We start from the raw sequence: 18,497 nt of genomic DNA on the forward strand, positions 1-18,497 counted from the left end.
AATAGTTCTTAAATCTTCTAAATATGATCACTGACATGGTAATTAACACGATGGAGGAATGAGAATTACGCGTTTAAAACAGCTGCTTGATTAGTTGAGGTTTGTTTAGAGTCGTCGCACGAAGTCGACGCGCCGTTAAATATGGCACACAATGGAGCAGGCAGGAAGATGCGATGCGTCATTTTTCTCATCCGGTTTACGTAAAAGGCGTGGCATTGTTGTGCACGCGTATTCGTTAAGAAGTTACACGCATAGTTTAACACGTAATCAAAGGAAGGTTAATCCTCGCGGCTGCAAGAATAATTTCAATGGCAACGTTCACCGACTTTCAACTTTCTAGTTTACGCTGTGTACGCTGTACTACGGCAAGAACAAGGCTAAACTCTGAAAGTGTCAATATCAGTTAATAAAAAGTAATCGAATGAATGTTAGAAGCATTATCCGTATATAAACGAAAGCACGCTGTATTATTTACTAATTCTGAGTAGTTTGAGCGTCACAGATCTTAATTCAACTCGACGTCTGACTCAATTTCCGCCGTAGAGATTTCTTCGATCCTCCTCCAACGTTCTTCGACTTGTTCGATTCTTTGCACGACAATGTTGCTGTTTCGTGTCGCGATTTACGAGGTGGTCTCGGTGAAAAGGGACTAAAAATAAAGAAGGTCAAAGTGCAAGGTCCGTGGTGAAATTCGCCGAGAAACCGTAGTCAGTGATCGGGATGCGGCGTTTACGCTCGCCTTGTGTCTTCGACAAGGTTGAACGAACCTTCGAGCAGATCTCGACGACCTCGAGGAGATGTTTTTCTGCTTGAAGCGCGGCGGCCTTTATGATCGCGATCAATGAGATTCTCAACGAGCTTGAACAAGACTGTGAGTCGAATTGTGCATTCAGATGGCTGCAAGACGCAACGAACGCTCACACCATGATGAATTATTATTTTGGAAACTTGAAAGTGCATAATGAATGTTTTTTTTTTTTCAAATTGAAGTGGTTACCTTTATCGGGAGTTTTAGTTTTATTGTCATTTTAATATCGTTTTAGTAAAATTGTAGTATCGTTGGAAAATTGGTATCTTGAGGATTGTTCGTTTATTGGAAACAGTTTACAGCATGTTTATACGGTAACGTAGCAAGTGGACGGAATTATTAAACCAGAATTCGTAACCGGTTATATCACTTTCCACCCACGTAAACTGGTTCACGTGTATCAGTATCTCTGTTACAACTGTTATCGAACAGTTTTCCATCGCGCCGTTTTCACAAGTTCACACTGCGATTTAAGTTCGCTCGCATACACGCAATAAAATTTCTTCAAGATCTTTCCACACCGAACGACTCGATTCGCTTGTCCAATTTCTACGTACCGAATGTTCCTTTCAGTTTCTTCTTTCGTATAATGCACGATGCTACTTACGTATCGATTAATTAGATCGAAGGTATATTAATCTGATAACATTTGATAGTACTTTCGTATGATTAGAAAAATTTGATATTACAGAAATAAGATAGAAAATGTAAAGACAGAAAAGAAATCCACACTTTAATGGAGAACAAGGATATGTGTCGGTACTTTTTATAGTCATTGTATGTTGCAAACTCGCGAAACATTTTTCGGAGAATACGTTCTGCAAATGCGCGGGAAATTGGAAGAAACCGGCGGTCACGGTCCATGGTATTATAAGGGCTACTTTGCAAATTAATGGCGTGCGACAATATCGCGCGTTCCGAGCATAATCGCGGTTACGTCGCGCGCCCATTATGTCATCATCACGTGCTGCTTCGCGCTGTGAACCACGCTGAAATCTAACGTGCGATAGAGGAATGTGTGCACTCAACAGCTGTGTTTTTTCTCGCTCCAGAGCAAACGAACACACGATCGTGCTCACACTTTTCGAGAATAATTAACTGCTCGCCTACTTAACGTTATATTGCAACGAGAAATAAAGAACTCGTGGCTTGTAATCGTGAACTTTGTTCGATGACGTTAATTCCTTAATTAGAAGATTCCATGACTATTTAATGAAAAATAGACGAATAGATGGAAATACATGATCAGTCCAACTGATTCCGTAATATTCTGATCTGATTATAATATATGATGTTTATACAGTTTCGCCAAGTGCGACTCGCTGGTATAAGAGTCACGCGAATCGCGTTAGGCGTTTTGAATGTGGTACGACGCTAAGATCGTTTCAATGTTGAACCTGTGGTTGAATAAAATTCTATAAGTAGGAAGAAAAATGCGTCACGTGCGATTATGGCAATCCAAGATCGATGTATTAATATCCAATGATGATGTTACTTTCTTTCGAACGTAAACTTCGTAGTTTGGGTGCTCTGTTCATTAACGTCGCACATGAACTTTGTTTTCAATCGTGTTTGTTACAAAATTTGCCGATAAAATTATCGCGGTGTAATATCATATGATCTTGACACAAAACGAGCCTCCTTGACCTATCCATCACCGAACATCATCTTCGTTCATTGGCTCGTACGTGTTGGTCGACTGTCTGCTAATTGTAGCCAAATGTCGACGATCTGCCGTCGCTAGCATTGATAATGATATATCTTGCTTCGGCAAACACTTGTACGAAATTTCTTTCTCTATACTTATCGACAGTCGATTCTATCTTTCTATCTTTTTCTGTCTAATTCTATCTTTTGTTATCTACCGTTCTTTTTTTTATTGTTTATATCTCGAAAGTATCGACAACTCTAAATATAGCTATAGTTGCCTGTGTATCAGTAACAGAATCGCAGAGCGAGCGCAAGGCAGGTTCAGCGCGTTCGCCGGAAGCCGGCTCCGCGTTTTGAAAGGCCCCGAGGTCTACGAAAATTATCTGCGATGAGACAAGAGATTTTTCAGAGACTATTCTGTCAATAGAAAGTGAAATAGCAAATTCAATCGATTTTGACGATGTTATGAAAGATTTGGCGTCGAAAAAGGCGAGAAAAATTATTTAATATTATTATTGGATTGTATTATCATTTAATATTCATCTTATAACAAATATATAATATGTAACAGCATTTGTTAATAAATAGTTCCTCGTTGTAAAATTTAAGTGTAGGATTTGAATGTGTATTCAGGCCCCGCAAAAGGTCACGCCGAACCTGCCGAATCATTCCATATTTGATACAGACCTCTCAGCTGAGAAGCAATCTGTAAAAAGAGATGGAATGGAAGAATAATAATTATTTGCAAATTCCATGTATAATTCATGGTATTATATCGATATTCTAAGTATATGTAATCGAAGGACGGGAAATGCTTAAGAATGCAGCCTTATCACGAGCAATATCGGAATCGCGTGTCAACGTTTGAACGAGATTTATGCAACGGCACGTAACCCATGCGTCCGTGATAACGGGCGTCTTAAATCAACCGATAATTTACCTCGATTATCTGGACCAATACAGGCTGTTTTGATGTGCTCGCTATTACACAATCGAGCGTTGTTATTCGCGTGCCATTATCATTAACTCGATGTTGTTGTTGTCGATTGACCTATCGAAACAAGACTCTGTTTATTACTTTAAAAAGACCACTTATTTGTACCGATAAGTGATATCCTGCAAAAAAGATAGAAAGAACAGCTTCGAAAATACTAGAAACATTGATTATACTTATTTTTAACCGACATTATATGATAATTACAGTTAAAAAATATATAGTCGTCCCATAACGTCAGTATTTATTCAACGATAAACGTAAGCAATTGCACATCGTATTGATTGAAAAAACATGGGGGAAAAAATGTGAAAACTGCTACTCTTGAAAGATTGTTGGTGGCTGGAACGTTATCTCTAACTAGTAATTAGAAAAGCTTCTGCTTTTCACAAGTACGATTAAACTCATGTTATCGATCTATATTATCACATAGGATAATATCGGAAGTGTTAATTGCACTTCTTATTGCAAGTGTTATTGCGCCAACCACCAAGGAGTAATTTTTAGTAGATATAGAAAGGAAAGTATTCTTCCATTTATCATGGAAAACTTTTACGAATATATTATACCTGTTGCACGAAACTTTTTGAAACGTCTCATTGCCATTAATGACATACGATTGTCATTATCGTATCGTAAACACGTATTTAGTAAAAAGTTATTATACAGCACGAATAATGGTCTGAAACTTACGATTAGTGTTACAGATTGTCCCACTGAATATCGAAGCTTATTATGTATTTTCAATTTTGTTTCAAAATTTACCAATCTTTGCCAATAGAATGATAGTCGTGTCTTGCAACAGTGCTAGTAAAATTTCACAATAGGTTTCTGTAAATGTTCGAATAATATTATGAGCCACTATATGTCTCATTTCGATCGATATCCTTTTATCTGCGAATCGTCAAATTTCTATTACGACTGATAGGAAAATTTCTCTTGGATCATTCGTGTAAATCGATAAATTATTTTAATTATTTACGATCCCGTAAGCGTAACCAATTTCGACGTCGTTAGCATCGATTTAGCTCCTTCACGAGCTGGTGTATTCTATACATTACGTTGAGCGTAATGCAAAACTTTGTGACAGACTGTAATCTTAAATATTCATAACGTTTGATAATTCTAATATCTCGTCGGTTGTGCTTCGGTTAGTTTCAATATCATTAAAACGTTGCTCGCAACGCATACCACGTCTGCTGGATTATTTATAGAGTCAGCACGCTAAAACCTGTTATCTATGTGAAAATGATTAAGGAAGGGTATAAAACTCATGGGGATTACAGATATAACGGATGACTTCCCGTGTCACGAGCTTTTTCACACACTCTCTAAGTTTTTGTTGATTTTGGATCTTGAAGGTCTGTGGAGATGTTACGTCTGTCTCGCATATTTACTTGACAAATGTTATTCTGACACTTTCTTGCGTGAAATGAGAGAAAAATATTCGTTCAAAAAGAAGAGAACACAAAAACAATTAAACGTTTTTTCCAGAAACACTTGTTTTACCACTTTTTATGCGAGATGATGAAAGCGTTTATTCAAAGAAAGAAAAAAAACACTGCATTTCACGAGGGAAGATAAGCTCGCATAGAATTAATTTCCAATTAAACTCTCCCATCTAATTAAAAAGAGAATTACGATGCTATGAAGGAAGATTGTACAGAATGTTTAAGAAATGACGCCTCGAGATTGGCAAACATTAACCAGATCACACGATTGATACTCGTTTAATCTAATCAGAATTATGTATACACATAAAATCTAGACTGCTATGCCATAAAAATACAAACTGTACAATCATCTTGTACACACTGTAAGTGACTAATAAAAATCCAATTGTGTATTAAATACACAACGACACAAAATGATTCAGCTTCTTGATATTTCATCTTAATGTTATATATCTTATATCTTGTGTTATGATAATATTAAAATATTCAATTTATCAAGCACTTTAAAGTATCAATGTAAACCGTTTTGTCTTTTTATCTAAAATACTGACATAATACGATTGAACGAGATAAAATACTAATTCATAGTCTTGTTACAAGACCAAAAACGTGACTTTTAAAGATAAACAAATAATAATACGATCGGACAAAATATCATTCTTTTCTGTTTTTCACGTTTCCTTCAGATGAAAGTAAATGCTAATTTATTATCGATCTGGATTTTCAGTTAATTCCCGGGTTATTTACATTCTGTGTACTAAGAACATAAGTAAATCTTGTATAGTACGTTGACATGTATTTGACCAGTGGCACATGCCTGTATCTAGTAGCTAATTATCTAGTTAGTTAGTTAGTTAGAGTTCTAGTTTAAATAGCTTATGCACAACGCTCAATCGCAAAACACAAAGGAGATCTGTTGGTAAGAATCTCTCGAGTTCAGCCTTTGCTCCATTTCCCACCCAAAGCACGTTGTCGAACTAAAGCAAATATAATTTACTTTTTGATTACAGGACCAAGCACATGGGTATCAAAATTCCCAATGGCGGCAGGATCGAGGCAGAGCCCCGTGAATATCGAAACCGACCGAGTTGAATCGGATCACGAGGCTTTGAGTAGCAAACCCCTGCGATGGAAGTATTCGGCAACAGCTTCCCGGAAACTTGTTAATCCGGGTTATTGCTGGCGGATGGACACCGACGGCGAGGGCACATGTAAGTTTATTTTCATTTTCCACGAAACGATCCGGGAAAGCTACTTATCGCATCGAGCAATTGGCTATTGCCTTTCAGAAATTGCCTATGTAGATACAGATAGGTACCGTGCGTGACCAAAACTACGTTTATTCTTAGCCTGTGATTGGAGTGAAATTGAAACTAACAACGAAATAGAGTACGTTTAAGTGTCAAGATTGGAACATAATAGTAGATACTAATACGGAATAGGAACATTAATTGGTTATAAACTTCGGATAATTCATAATTGAGGAGAATTAAAATGGGTCATTGAGTCTCTTTACCATGATTAAACAGCGCTCAGAAAATGTAATTTTATCTGAATAATATTTTAGATCATGTTCTTCTGGATTTTTAATTATTTTCATAGTTAAATTTCATTGTATAAATACTCGGTTATTAATAAATTCATCCACCCTTTTTTCCTTAGCGTAGAAATTTAGAAGAATACGTACATTGTCGTTCATCACTTTTTAATCATCGTAACACAATTTTCGTGAATTTCGTTTATATATATATATATATATTAGGTTGTCCGAAATGTTTCTTTCGTTTTATAAAGAAATAATAGACGCACATTGTCTTTTGTTTTATATTAGTTTATTGAATTATGCACGAACATAATAATAGAAATATAACGAAATGGATCATACCTAATTCTATAAAATAATATAAAACATAAATTGTTGCTCGTCCATTATCACCTTATGAAACGAAAGAAACTTTTCGGACAACCTAATATATATATATATATAATTGTACTTAATACATTTAGTATTATTGAAGTGTGCTAGAACTTTCTTATAAGGATAAAAATAGATTGTGAGACCTTTAGAGCAGGTTAAAAAATAAGATAGACGAACGTCCATTCAGAAGATAGGATAAAAAATGTCATTTCGTATTAATCATGTAGATACGAATGGTTGTAAACTAGTTGATCGGACTTAGCTCGCGGTATCGCTTCTTGACTCCAATATTATTTATCATTGCGGATGGAAAAAGAGTGGTTTCGGGGTTAAGAAACGCGGCGTGCCGTGCCGTGTCGTTCGTTCGTGCATTTAAATGCGAAACTAAGAAGTCGTTCGTTAGTTGAAAAGCCTGGGACACGCCGTGAGAACGATTTCGATCCGCAGCATTGAATTGCAGATTGACCACGAATGCAAATATCTCCCCTTCCCAAAGATTCAGTAAGAAGAAACCTTTTCTGGATAGTTGGATCGTGAAATCCATCGAAACCTTTAACACTTCCCCTTCAGAGCTTCTTCTTCAAGAGAGAAAATTCCAAAAATTCTGGAAAGTAGAAATTATCACGTTAATTATCACTTGTAATTGTTAGTTCGACTTCTTTGTAATTTTCACTCGGATAAAACAAACGATTGAGGAAGCGTTAGATTTTAAAGAACGGTCGTTGATGTCTTAGCAGCAAGATTCCTTTTAAACGCGGAGAATACATTTCTTAGTTAAAATTCCAGGAAATATCTCAACATTGTTATCTCGATTAAAATTCTTGGAGGCTTAGCCTGCAAGAAATCGTATTTCAATTCGTATTTCATTAAAAAAGATCCGTTTTATCAGACAATAAATAGAAATATCAGAGAATCCAGTGGACCATTTGGCCGATATTAATTCGAATCTGGAATCGATCCGGCTGTTGACAAAGCAAGTATACGATGCTGTTTTCATCACGATGACCCAAATATTAGTCCATGAAGAGCGACGGACTTAATCCGAAGCAGTTCGAAGTAGATTTCAGCGTTAACCGCGGCTAGAAGCTAATTGGTTGCATGCAAGGGCCACGAAACGTGGCTCTAATCGTCCATTTCCGACGCTGTGAGAGCCGGTTCGCCTAACAGGAACCCGTCAGAGGAAAAGCTTGCGTTTGCATTTCGTCATCAACATCGTAAATCCCGCGGCCGTAAAACTTTATTCTATGCTTTACTATGATTAGCCGTCTTATCTATGGTATTGAAATCCTCGTGAGATTATCACGAGCGAAGAGAAAAAATAAAGACGGAAAAAAAACAATTTTTGCGAAAGGAATCAGCCGTTGAAACTTATATTACACCTTAAGCACAGGATCGAGTAGATCGCAATTTATATACTTGTTATTAATTCGATAAGTAGCTGGTATACAGGTTGAAGTTCTATACACTGGCTCACGAGAGTATTTCGACATTTATTATCGAAATATTTTATGCACGTATTGCGTGTATCATATGCATAAATTCTTCGAAAGTACATTAGCTGTATAATGAGACACGAGTGTCATGATCGTGTTGGCCAAATTTGAAAGTAATCCGAGAGCATTCGAATATTTTCCTGTCCCGTTATATGTGTGTTCGGAAAATCGTTTAACATGTAATTGTTCTTTGAATAAAAACGTTTGATCACGTATGAATAGAGTTGAGCTAAGTTAGTTGAAGAAGTAAAAGTGCAAGCCAAGATATAGGGAAGTTTGACATTTGAAACGATAAAAAACTGTATTCGAGATAAATCTTCGTTTAGAACGGCCTCGCTAATTTTCACTTTCCTATACGTCAGCGCTTTAGAAGCAAATAATTCCAATTAATTTCTATTTGCTCTAATATGTATCGACACAAAACAAGAGGGTCAAGGCATTCGAACATCAGGATGATGTATCAGTGACCGTGGTTTACTTACTTTTATCAACTTGTTATCCATTATTTTACAAAAAGTTGATGATTACTCCTTGCTTGAGGAATTCGGAAATAATCAAAGCAATTTATAGCGAACGAATCAAAGATTGTTAATCGACGCTGGTATTCGAGCGAACTGCTCGTCACGAAACGCAAGATAACAAAGAAAGACAAATTATAATTGGTTTTTATTAATTATAATCGGAGGGAAGAGTCGTGGAACGAGCGTAGAGTGAATCGTGGTCATTGGCGTTTTCCTCGAACGCTTCGACAGCAGTTTCGTGCCAGTCGAGCAGGCTTTTACCTTTGCGAGGTATGTTCGAAACGAGGACGGTCGTGCCGTGACGCATTATGCGTGCTCATACGTGGCAGGAACGAAACGTCCACACGATGGAAATAGAGCAAAGTTTCAGGGAATCGATGACCCGATACCATCGATATATCGTGGCCCATTTTTATTAACGACGACCAATCGTCTCAAACAATCTGACAAATACACACGTGTCTACCTTTCGAAAATAATCGTGTCCCTTTATTCGACGAACTATTAGGTCCTGCGTAATCGTTTCGTTGTCATTTAGAAGCAATAAAGATGCGAATCTTGTTTGATCATACAATAATTTGGGAATAGTACGAAAGTTTAATATCACATTATGGATTTCAAAATTTGATGGACTGATCGTTCCTTGATACGCTTTTTGATCGTATTTTGACAAGATTAGGGTCGTAATAAGGCAATACCATTAATATGTTAATATTAATAATAATCAATAAAATTGCTATGCTTTTTTCTGGATAAGACGAGCGCATACAAGTGAATTATATCAGCGAAGAAAAAGATATTAAATTTCTTGTATATATTTGAATTAATAATACGTGACATAATACGCGATATTTATCGTTATCTTAATTAGATTGTTTTGTACTTAAAAATTATCAGTCTCGAATGTGTTAAGAACGATAATACATTTGTATACAAGAATCCGTTTATCCTTTGTTGTTTTGTGTAAATCGACTATCGTTATTTCGTTGTAGTTCACCATGGCCATTCATTATCTTGTTGTAAACTTTGTCGAACCCACCAGCTTTGTGCCACTAATGACTTCATTGCGATACCTTTTCTGTGACATTCTCATTCAAGCAACTTTCGCAATTACATTTTTACTACACAACGCTAGTTACTACTATAGGATTTCTATACTCGAACAAATAGGATGATAGAATCTCTATACGGTGTTGCATAGAAGCTAAGGGAACACGGCAATGAACATTGAAATATCTCAGACAGGTATAGAGTGAGAATCAAAAGCGAGTATACATCCGGGAGGCACGGCATTTACTCAAATATTCTTACGAGCGTGTTGCACAAATTGAAAATTAATTCTAAAGACGTAAACTACGGATTAGTATGGAAATCCATATTTTTAAGAACGTAACTAAAAAGGTAGCTAGGATCGTAGAAAGCATTCTAATACTTTTCGTATTATACGCGTTCTGTGCAATTTTGCGTTTTCAAATTTCCCAGTAAATGCATAAACATCCATGGTCTAGAACAAAGTATGTAGAAATACAAATTAATAGTAAAACAGAAACGTAAATAAGTGTCGAGGAAGATCAATATTGTACGACCGTCATTTTTCCAACACGTATACTCTCTTTTGACTCTCGCTGTAGGATCGAAGCAGGTGATCGTTTATTCAGTTTGAAGCTACGCTATTCGATTCGAGAGTTCGTCGACTCTGACCCGCTCGCCATAAATCTTCTTTAACCTTTGCGGTTATGACGCGTGTGGGGTTTCTCTGTTCGCTTCTATCCCCTTACGACCCCAGTATCGTTCTTGTAATTCGGCTAATCAAGCGTATCCTGTAATTCAACGCGCTGAAACGATCCGCGTTCGTTCCAAGTGCCATCGTGGAAACGATGGAAACTTTTCTGCCGCCTGTTTTCGCGTTACACAACCGCGAAACCATAATACGGACTAATATTAGAATTCTTTCGCGTGTTGACGATGGTTTCGTCGAAAAATTCTACCGCGTATTCTCGGAGGAGGCGAAGGATCGCGTAATAAATTTACGATAAAGATAAATTCGGCGAATATTCAACGTTCGTTTGAAAGAGGAAACTTAAGGTCAGAAAAATAGAGGAGAATGATTTACATCTCTGGTTCGCTATCTTTGTTTTTTATTTCTTTTTTCTTAGCATCGGTTCATATATCTGTTTCTTCTTGCAATTTTCTACTGATAAGATTACACTGTCGTTGAATGACGATTCGATTTTTAAATGGCCAAGCATGGTTACGTTTTTTTTAAATGAAATTACGACGATGCTTCCACAGTTTTGGGACTGTGTCTTTAAATAAAATCGTAACGATGCTTCTACAGTTTTGAGCGGCGGACCTTTGATGGACGACGTCTACAAATTGGAACAGTACCACTGCCACTGGGGATGTAGCGACTCGAGAGGATCCGAACACACTGTGAATGGACAGGCTTTCGCCGGAGAGGTTAGTTCAAAAACGATTACTTCACTTTTGTAAACAATTGTCCGTAACAGCAACTCCAACTAGATACGGTACATAAATTATACGTTTCATATACATATTCATTGTAACTGTTGAATTGGAGCTATAGGTCAGCTCGTTTTATTTAGTTAACGGGATAAGAATCACAAAATTTTGAAAGCAGTTTCACGGTAATTCATCCACAGCTCACCTATAAAGTTTTTAGATATACAAATCAATCCTATATTATTTGTTCGCGCACAGACAGTGGAAATCGATTCAATGTTGAATTTATTAAACAAGAGAGAAATTAAAATCGTATTTACGAAATTTAAAGAAAAAAGAGAAGCGTCTTATAGTTTCATTTACGACGAAAATGATATTCTAGAGGAATAACAAGCTACATATACCTGGACTCTGTGTGTGCAATATCCATGGTCAAGTTTCCACATTTTTATCAACAAATACGACTGTGACAAATTTATTTACATATTCCACTTGCCAACTTTCGTTTCCTCTAGAATTCAGGCCCACGATGTATGATATAAATAGAGAGAGAGGAACAAATACGTTCCAACGGGATTTAACGCGAGATCGTTCGGCGTAATTTGCGATTCCGTGCACGGACAAAAGACGAAGAGGCCGCCTGCAAACGAATTTAAAAGGACGCACGTGGGATTGGTGATTAACCGTGCTCTCTAAACATTCTCAACAACCAGCGCGTCTGGCTTCGAAGCGAATCTTTAATAATTCACTGTCGAGAAGCATGATTCGTGTCACAATGATTCGTACGAACTTCTTACGGTTGCGATTCGACCTTGTTCGAACGCGTGCACTTCATCGTCCATGAGTCGAAGAAAGATTCCAGCAATAACCAGTTTTCTAATTAATATGATAGTTAAAAGCACAATGCATGCTGCGTGTGTTCTTCGCCCTCGAATACCTAAGCCGAATCATTTATTTTCGAGACCAATTTCTTTTCTCTTTTTTTTCGTGTTCTACATTTTTAGAAATTCTGAAGATGTTCTGAAATGTACGGAGACTGCTATGGAAGAAACGCGATAGGTTCATGTTTATTAATTCCCTGATTTTTATATCAGTTGATGATTAAAAAATGGTATTTTGATGGTGAAGATCACACACGTCCAATGATGTATCAGTAGCTTCTAAAAATAGATACCACGAAGTTTTATATAAAAGCAACGATGATGACAACCGATATATTTTAAACATTCATAAATAGATGGATAACAGTAGCATACATTTAATCCCAGAATCAAGTTGAAAACAACAGGTTAGATGATATAGAAATAGTCGATAGTGTACTGAATTTTAAAATTACATTTTTACGTAATAAAAAATAGAAAATGTGACATAGTGTTTCCCTGTAGTATTCGTTTACTATATTAAGCTATCATATATGAATATTTATGTATATTATCTGCGTCAGATGATCGTTGGTTATGTCAACAGCTTCAGAATCATTTCAATAACGATGTTAGGAATTCAGAGGAATCAGTTAACTGTGAAATTTTTCCTACGAAGGATTAATTAAGTTTTTCCTCTCTTTCTTTTAGAGTAAATTTTTATTAGAACGTTACGTACCATGTCATTGTTTACGTTCCTATTCTGTTTCAAAGGAACCGAAGAATTAAGATAATTGTCCGTGCCATTTGTATGGAAATGACGAACAGAAAATTACGTAAGAAGATGTGTTCAAACTTCGTGAGCCTAAACTTTATGAGAAATGCCTTCGGTTGTTACGGAGCAAGGAACTAGACATCGATTGCGCAACGGAGAAGTTCTTTCATGATTAATTGTTAGAGAAAAACACGCGGCGGTCGCTTCGACGTTAAGAGGTTGCAATTGCATTCTCGAACGGTAGTGTGAAATATGTTTGCTTGGGTCTCGCGTTTGTTTGCCGTGCACGTCTTCACTTCGATGTTCGATGCGGTTCGAGCGCACCGACGACAATGTACTTCCTTTTGAGTATACAGAATACCGATTAATTTATTAAACGGAAAAATTGAAGAAAAAGAAGATCGAAATTTGTATTCCTTCATTTTTATTTGTAATCTTGTATTTTAATTTCTTTTTGGTTTTTTAAATGTTACTAAATTTGCTAGCAATATTAAGGATACCAAAAGAAACCAAAATGACAAGATTAAAAATTAAAATTAATATTGGTCAACTAGGATATAAATAAATAGTTCAATTTTCCAGAAACATATTTTGTAATGTTTGATCACGAAATGCGTTAGTTTCGCCGTGAATTATCTGTTAGCTTATTTCGTGAAGAACCACATGATGATCTGTGAATTATTTGAGAAACATGTTGCCACAATCATCACGAGTTTCAGCGATCCACGAAAGCAGCCTGAATTCCATGATTCATAAGGCATTATCTTTGTAGTTTTCTTCTCGATCGCATGACTCCATTAGTGATCTTTCTTTCGTAGTGATTTCAAGTCATAAATATTCAGCGAGACTAAGACCAGCGTGGTCTACTAAGATTGTGATGCAAACATCACGAGGAAAATTGTTAATATATCGGAAGACTGGTTTTTTCTTAGAACACGATGCATGTGAATCTTCCAGGAGATCGATCATTTGTTGATTTTGCAATATTGAATTTATTCACAACTCTTAATAAATTTGCATAATAATCTCTGACGTGTGATTTTTGTCGTTGTATTACATATTTGTAAACGATTGATTTTCACTTGATTACAGTCGATGTTGACGAAGATTCCTGGAAAATGTTTGGAATAAAATATAAAATACAGGATATCGATTTAATTCCTAATTTAAGTAAAAAAGAAAAAGAAAATATAAGTGTACAACAGCGATATAAAATTTTGCTGCAGAAATATCATTGTCTAAAAATTATTACGAATATCAGTATCATTTATTTTGTTAGATGTATTCTATTTGCTATTTTCATGTTACAGTTGCACCTGGTGCATTGGAACACCAGTAAATACAACACCTTCGCGGAAGCTGCAAAGGCATCCGATGGCCTCGCGGTCCTCGGCGTGTTCCTCAAGGTCAGTAATCATTCTTCACTCTACTATTTTCTAGATATTCTATTTTCTTAGATAATATTTTCTAGATCTCTAAGTATCTTTGCTACGTTGATCTATCTAATTTATATTTACACCTACGTTAAGCTGTTAACTTCGTTTATTCCCCGCCACGAATAGGATGCAAGTTTAAAAGCCAAGTTACTAATTTAATTATTATCGACTGCTAAGTGAATGAAAATTGAGAGCAGGAAAATGATAAGATTATGAACAAGTAGCCATTTACAGGTAATATTAGATTCGAATATATACAACTATAATTAGTTAACGATGTTCTTGGAAAAATAATTATGAAGTTATGAATTTCTCGTTATTTACGAGTTAACAGTGATTTTTTTAATGTAACGTAAATTGATTATTAATGGTTACAAGGATAGGGGAGATTATAAATTTTGCCTATTCAAAGCCAATTTCCTCGCTGTACTAGCTTACACGATAGAATAATTATAAGAGAGGGGATCTTTCTTAATGCGATTTTTATCATTTTCCTACATTTAATTTTCTATAGAGGCTTGCATACAAAATAAAAATACGATAAGCCAGTAAAACAAATGGTAACGAGGAATAAAAATTTCCCTATCAAAGGCAGAATTTGAGCAATTAAAATCTATTATTAGAGTTGCGGTTATTAAACAAGACAGAGTCAGAATATAGCGTGATACCTGTCTCAAAGTCAGCAATATTTCAAAACTGCGACAGCAGATCCTTAAGATCGTAATCCGTTTATATGCTGTTTTTTCTACGGGTGCATAGAACCGTATTCATAGAAACGTATCCATATTTATAGTCGTCTGGGCTTCTAAATAAGCTCGTAAGCTCTCCTAAGTAGAATCCGTAACAATGACGCGGTCTGCTTCATCATCTGTTTGATGACACGTTACGTAATCTTGCGAGAGCGAATCATTATCCGTTATTTCAAAGACGAAGTGAAATTCTCTCTTTATCAGTACGGTATCGCGCCACCAAGGACGAATGGAAATCATGCACGCGATTTTCAATTACCGGTATCCGCTAATTTTATTATATTTCCCGCTTGCAATTAAAATTTTGCAGTTTATTGTTCGACTATCTTTTTTATATAACACGTCTGGATTGATAAGGTTAGAGAATTTTAGATAAATATTAAAATGAAATAAATGAGAGACGAGATGGGTAAGGAACATTGAAAGGAATTGCAGCGAATGATTTTAAATTAGCGACTTCCGCTTTGCACGATCCGCGAATGGAGATAGGTTTTTGTCGTGCGAGAAGTGTACGAATAGATTCGGATATTCAATCGGAATTATTTTCACATAAAAACCACGCGCAGCGATTGCGCAATCGTTGTTAGAATATTTACGAAACGTTATAACGCGAGGCAATTCGAAAAGTAACATTGTGCAATAGATTGCTTATAGTAGTCATTGTTTGCTGGAAATTTTCATCGAATTTATGCCGGTCAAACAGATTATTTACGGCCGCGAATGTTGCACGGAAGTTGTTCAAATTTATTACAGCTGATTACGTACCGGTAGTCCTGTGTAACTAACTTCCTGTGTAGCATTTTATAAATTTAGAATAGAATATTTTCTTGGCTAAATCTAACTTCATTCGTATCAATATCCAAGACAATATCATATCAAAAACTTAAAATCTTTCTATCGTAATCTTAGAAAATATTCCATTAAATTTATCTATAAATTGAAAATATTTCTCCAAGGCCTTCAAAGTTTAATATTATCTTTTACAGTAATTCTCAGATAATGTTTCATCTAATTATTCTACAAATTAAAAAAGGTTCACAGTAGAAACTTTTCTAATATGCTTCACAAGTACAAGAACGTTCCTCCATTTGCGCATTGAGTACAGCGTGAATCGTTTTAGAGCAATCGGGGATAGATACGTACGCAGTAATTCGTTTCATCGCGATCAGAGTGCATATTACGCTCGAAAAAAAGCATTCTTAATCTTTAAGCTTGCTAGGTCTGTATTAACAGACTTTGACAGGCCGTAATTTTCGTATATATTATTACTAAGCGATAAACATTCGACGACCATTAGATAATGCACGGTCATTAATACTGGCTGAATGTATATTCTTGTCTGCATTTTCTCTATACAAATTCCATTTCCTTGTTCAACCATTTTTCCAACAACATCATCTTCCAAAGGCATTTTGCCTTTAATTAAATTCGAGAGACAGGAAGGCGACGATCGTGCAACTTGTTCTTGATAAAACCAGTCGGCTATTCTAATAGCTGTTAACTGTGTTTCGTATAACGTGTGCAGTTTTCCTCGTTGCGTCACTATGAATATTTAGGCGTCTTTTGACTTCATTGAAAGAACAACGTATGAATTAGGATGAAGATGCACTCGTGTAAGATGATCGGTAATTTAACTCGAAATAAGAATGGATCGTAATGCAAAATATCATTTAAAAAGAAGTTGAATCTTTCAACCAAACAAATTTTCACCCCTTCGTCGTTTTTTTATAGTAGAAATTACGTAGATTTTACGTTTTTAAAATTTTTCGAGAATATTAACATAATAGAAATTCCGTGTGAAAGTGAGGTAATATTAATCAGATTCCGAATCAGTTCGTTACAAATTCCAAAACCGTACATTAAAATGTTCTTTCGTTCTAATATGATTAAATAGTGACACATGTAGGTTTTTCTTTTGTCGGTTTTTGAAAATATGCATCATACGACTCGGTTAAGAATATGAATATTTATGTATACAATAGAGATTAAAGGTTGATGATCGTACTGACGGAGTGTGTTGTGCAACGTTGTAATTGCAGGTGGGAAAGACACACAAGGAAATGGAGAAGATCGCTCGTTTGTTGCCATATGTCTCGCACAAGAACGAAGTCGTAGAAATCGCAGATCCAATCGATCCCAGCAAGCTACTTCCTGGTCAGTATTCTATCAAAATATCGTCAATTTTATATTCACCTGACTCCATTACTCACCAACCATAACTTCATTATTCATCATTAACCAATGTCAAACAAAAATCGTCCAAGAACTTTTTTTTCTCTCGCTCGTTAGTTGCAAAGGACTCTTAAAATTTTCATCCTACTTTCCAATCACGATCGCTTAACTCTTTAAAGCAGTGCTATCGTTTATGCTATCATTTATGCCACGCGAACCTGGTCACACAAAAGGAATTGGAAATTACAAACGAGACACGAAGCTTTCGCATGACAGATCCTTTCAAAATCGATAGAAATTTGCTTACCAAGCTTTCCAAGGTGTCTTTAAAAATTCATTTATCGTCTTCCGTAAGAGTATACACAATTGTCTGAGACAACGCCTCGAATATTTTAAATGACGGTCTTGATCGATCGTCATGTCCACTATATACATTATCGTTTTAATAATGAATCGCGTAATTTTTAAAAAAAAGCATTACGTTAATGAAGTTACGTAATTTCTCTCGCGCTCGATATTTTACATATTAATAAATTAGTATTCAGTTTAAAATATCAAACGCAAAAAACGCGAACCAATCCATCATACGACCGCGCTTTCTATCGTCTGCGTCCATCATTTATCGCGGTGGCAGATCTTATCGTTGGAAATACTTTATGACTTTTTTCATTTTATAAGTCGTTCATTTTTTTAATTAAGCTTGTATTTTATTTCGTGCTTCCCATTTCCTGATCCAGATGACAATGGCTACTGGACGTATCTGGGTTCGTTGACGACGCCACCCTGCAACGAGAGCGTCACTTGGATTCTTTTCAAGAAGTGCATCGAGGTGTCTCATCATCAGTTGAACATCTTCCGCAACTTACGTAAATTCTCCCGTGGGGAGGAGTGCCCGTGCCATGAGAACCATGGAGCGGTAAGTGTATTCAGTTTCACGTTTGCATTCTTTATACTGTTAATTCATTACGAAGCATATTGTGAAATAAGCAACGTTGGATAAATTGAGGAGAAAATGGAGTATCACTCGTAGAAACCTTCGAACATTTTAGAGCTTCCTAACATCAAAATTGGAGAAGTCCTACAATCGCCATAAATATTTACTACCTTGAATTTTCCATAGATGCTGAATTTTAATCGAATATTACAATTTTTCATAAAACCTACATTTAATACACTAGAATCTTGCATCGACATTGAACTCTAT

The 18,497-nt window shown here is 36.0% G+C and overlaps 1 protein-coding gene across 1 annotated transcript in view; it reads left to right on the forward strand.

The window, feature by feature from the left end:
- Positions 1-18,497, forward strand: part of LOC100643607 (carbonic anhydrase 1) — a 28,976-nt gene that overhangs the window by 6,883 nt on the left and 3,596 nt on the right. The window contains exons 2-6 of the mRNA XM_003395453.4: positions 5,917-6,117; positions 11,177-11,298; positions 14,247-14,342; positions 17,161-17,275; positions 18,031-18,209. Coding sequence (XP_003395501.1) covers positions 5,917-6,117; positions 11,177-11,298; positions 14,247-14,342; positions 17,161-17,275; positions 18,031-18,209 — 713 coding nt within the window. The remainder of the gene's footprint in view (positions 1-5,916; positions 6,118-11,176; positions 11,299-14,246; positions 14,343-17,160; positions 17,276-18,030; positions 18,210-18,497) is intronic.

This window comes from Bombus terrestris, chromosome 5, assembly GCF_910591885.1.
Source record: "Bombus terrestris chromosome 5, iyBomTerr1.2, whole genome shotgun sequence".
Taxonomy (NCBI): Eukaryota; Metazoa; Arthropoda; class Insecta; order Hymenoptera; family Apidae; genus Bombus; species Bombus terrestris.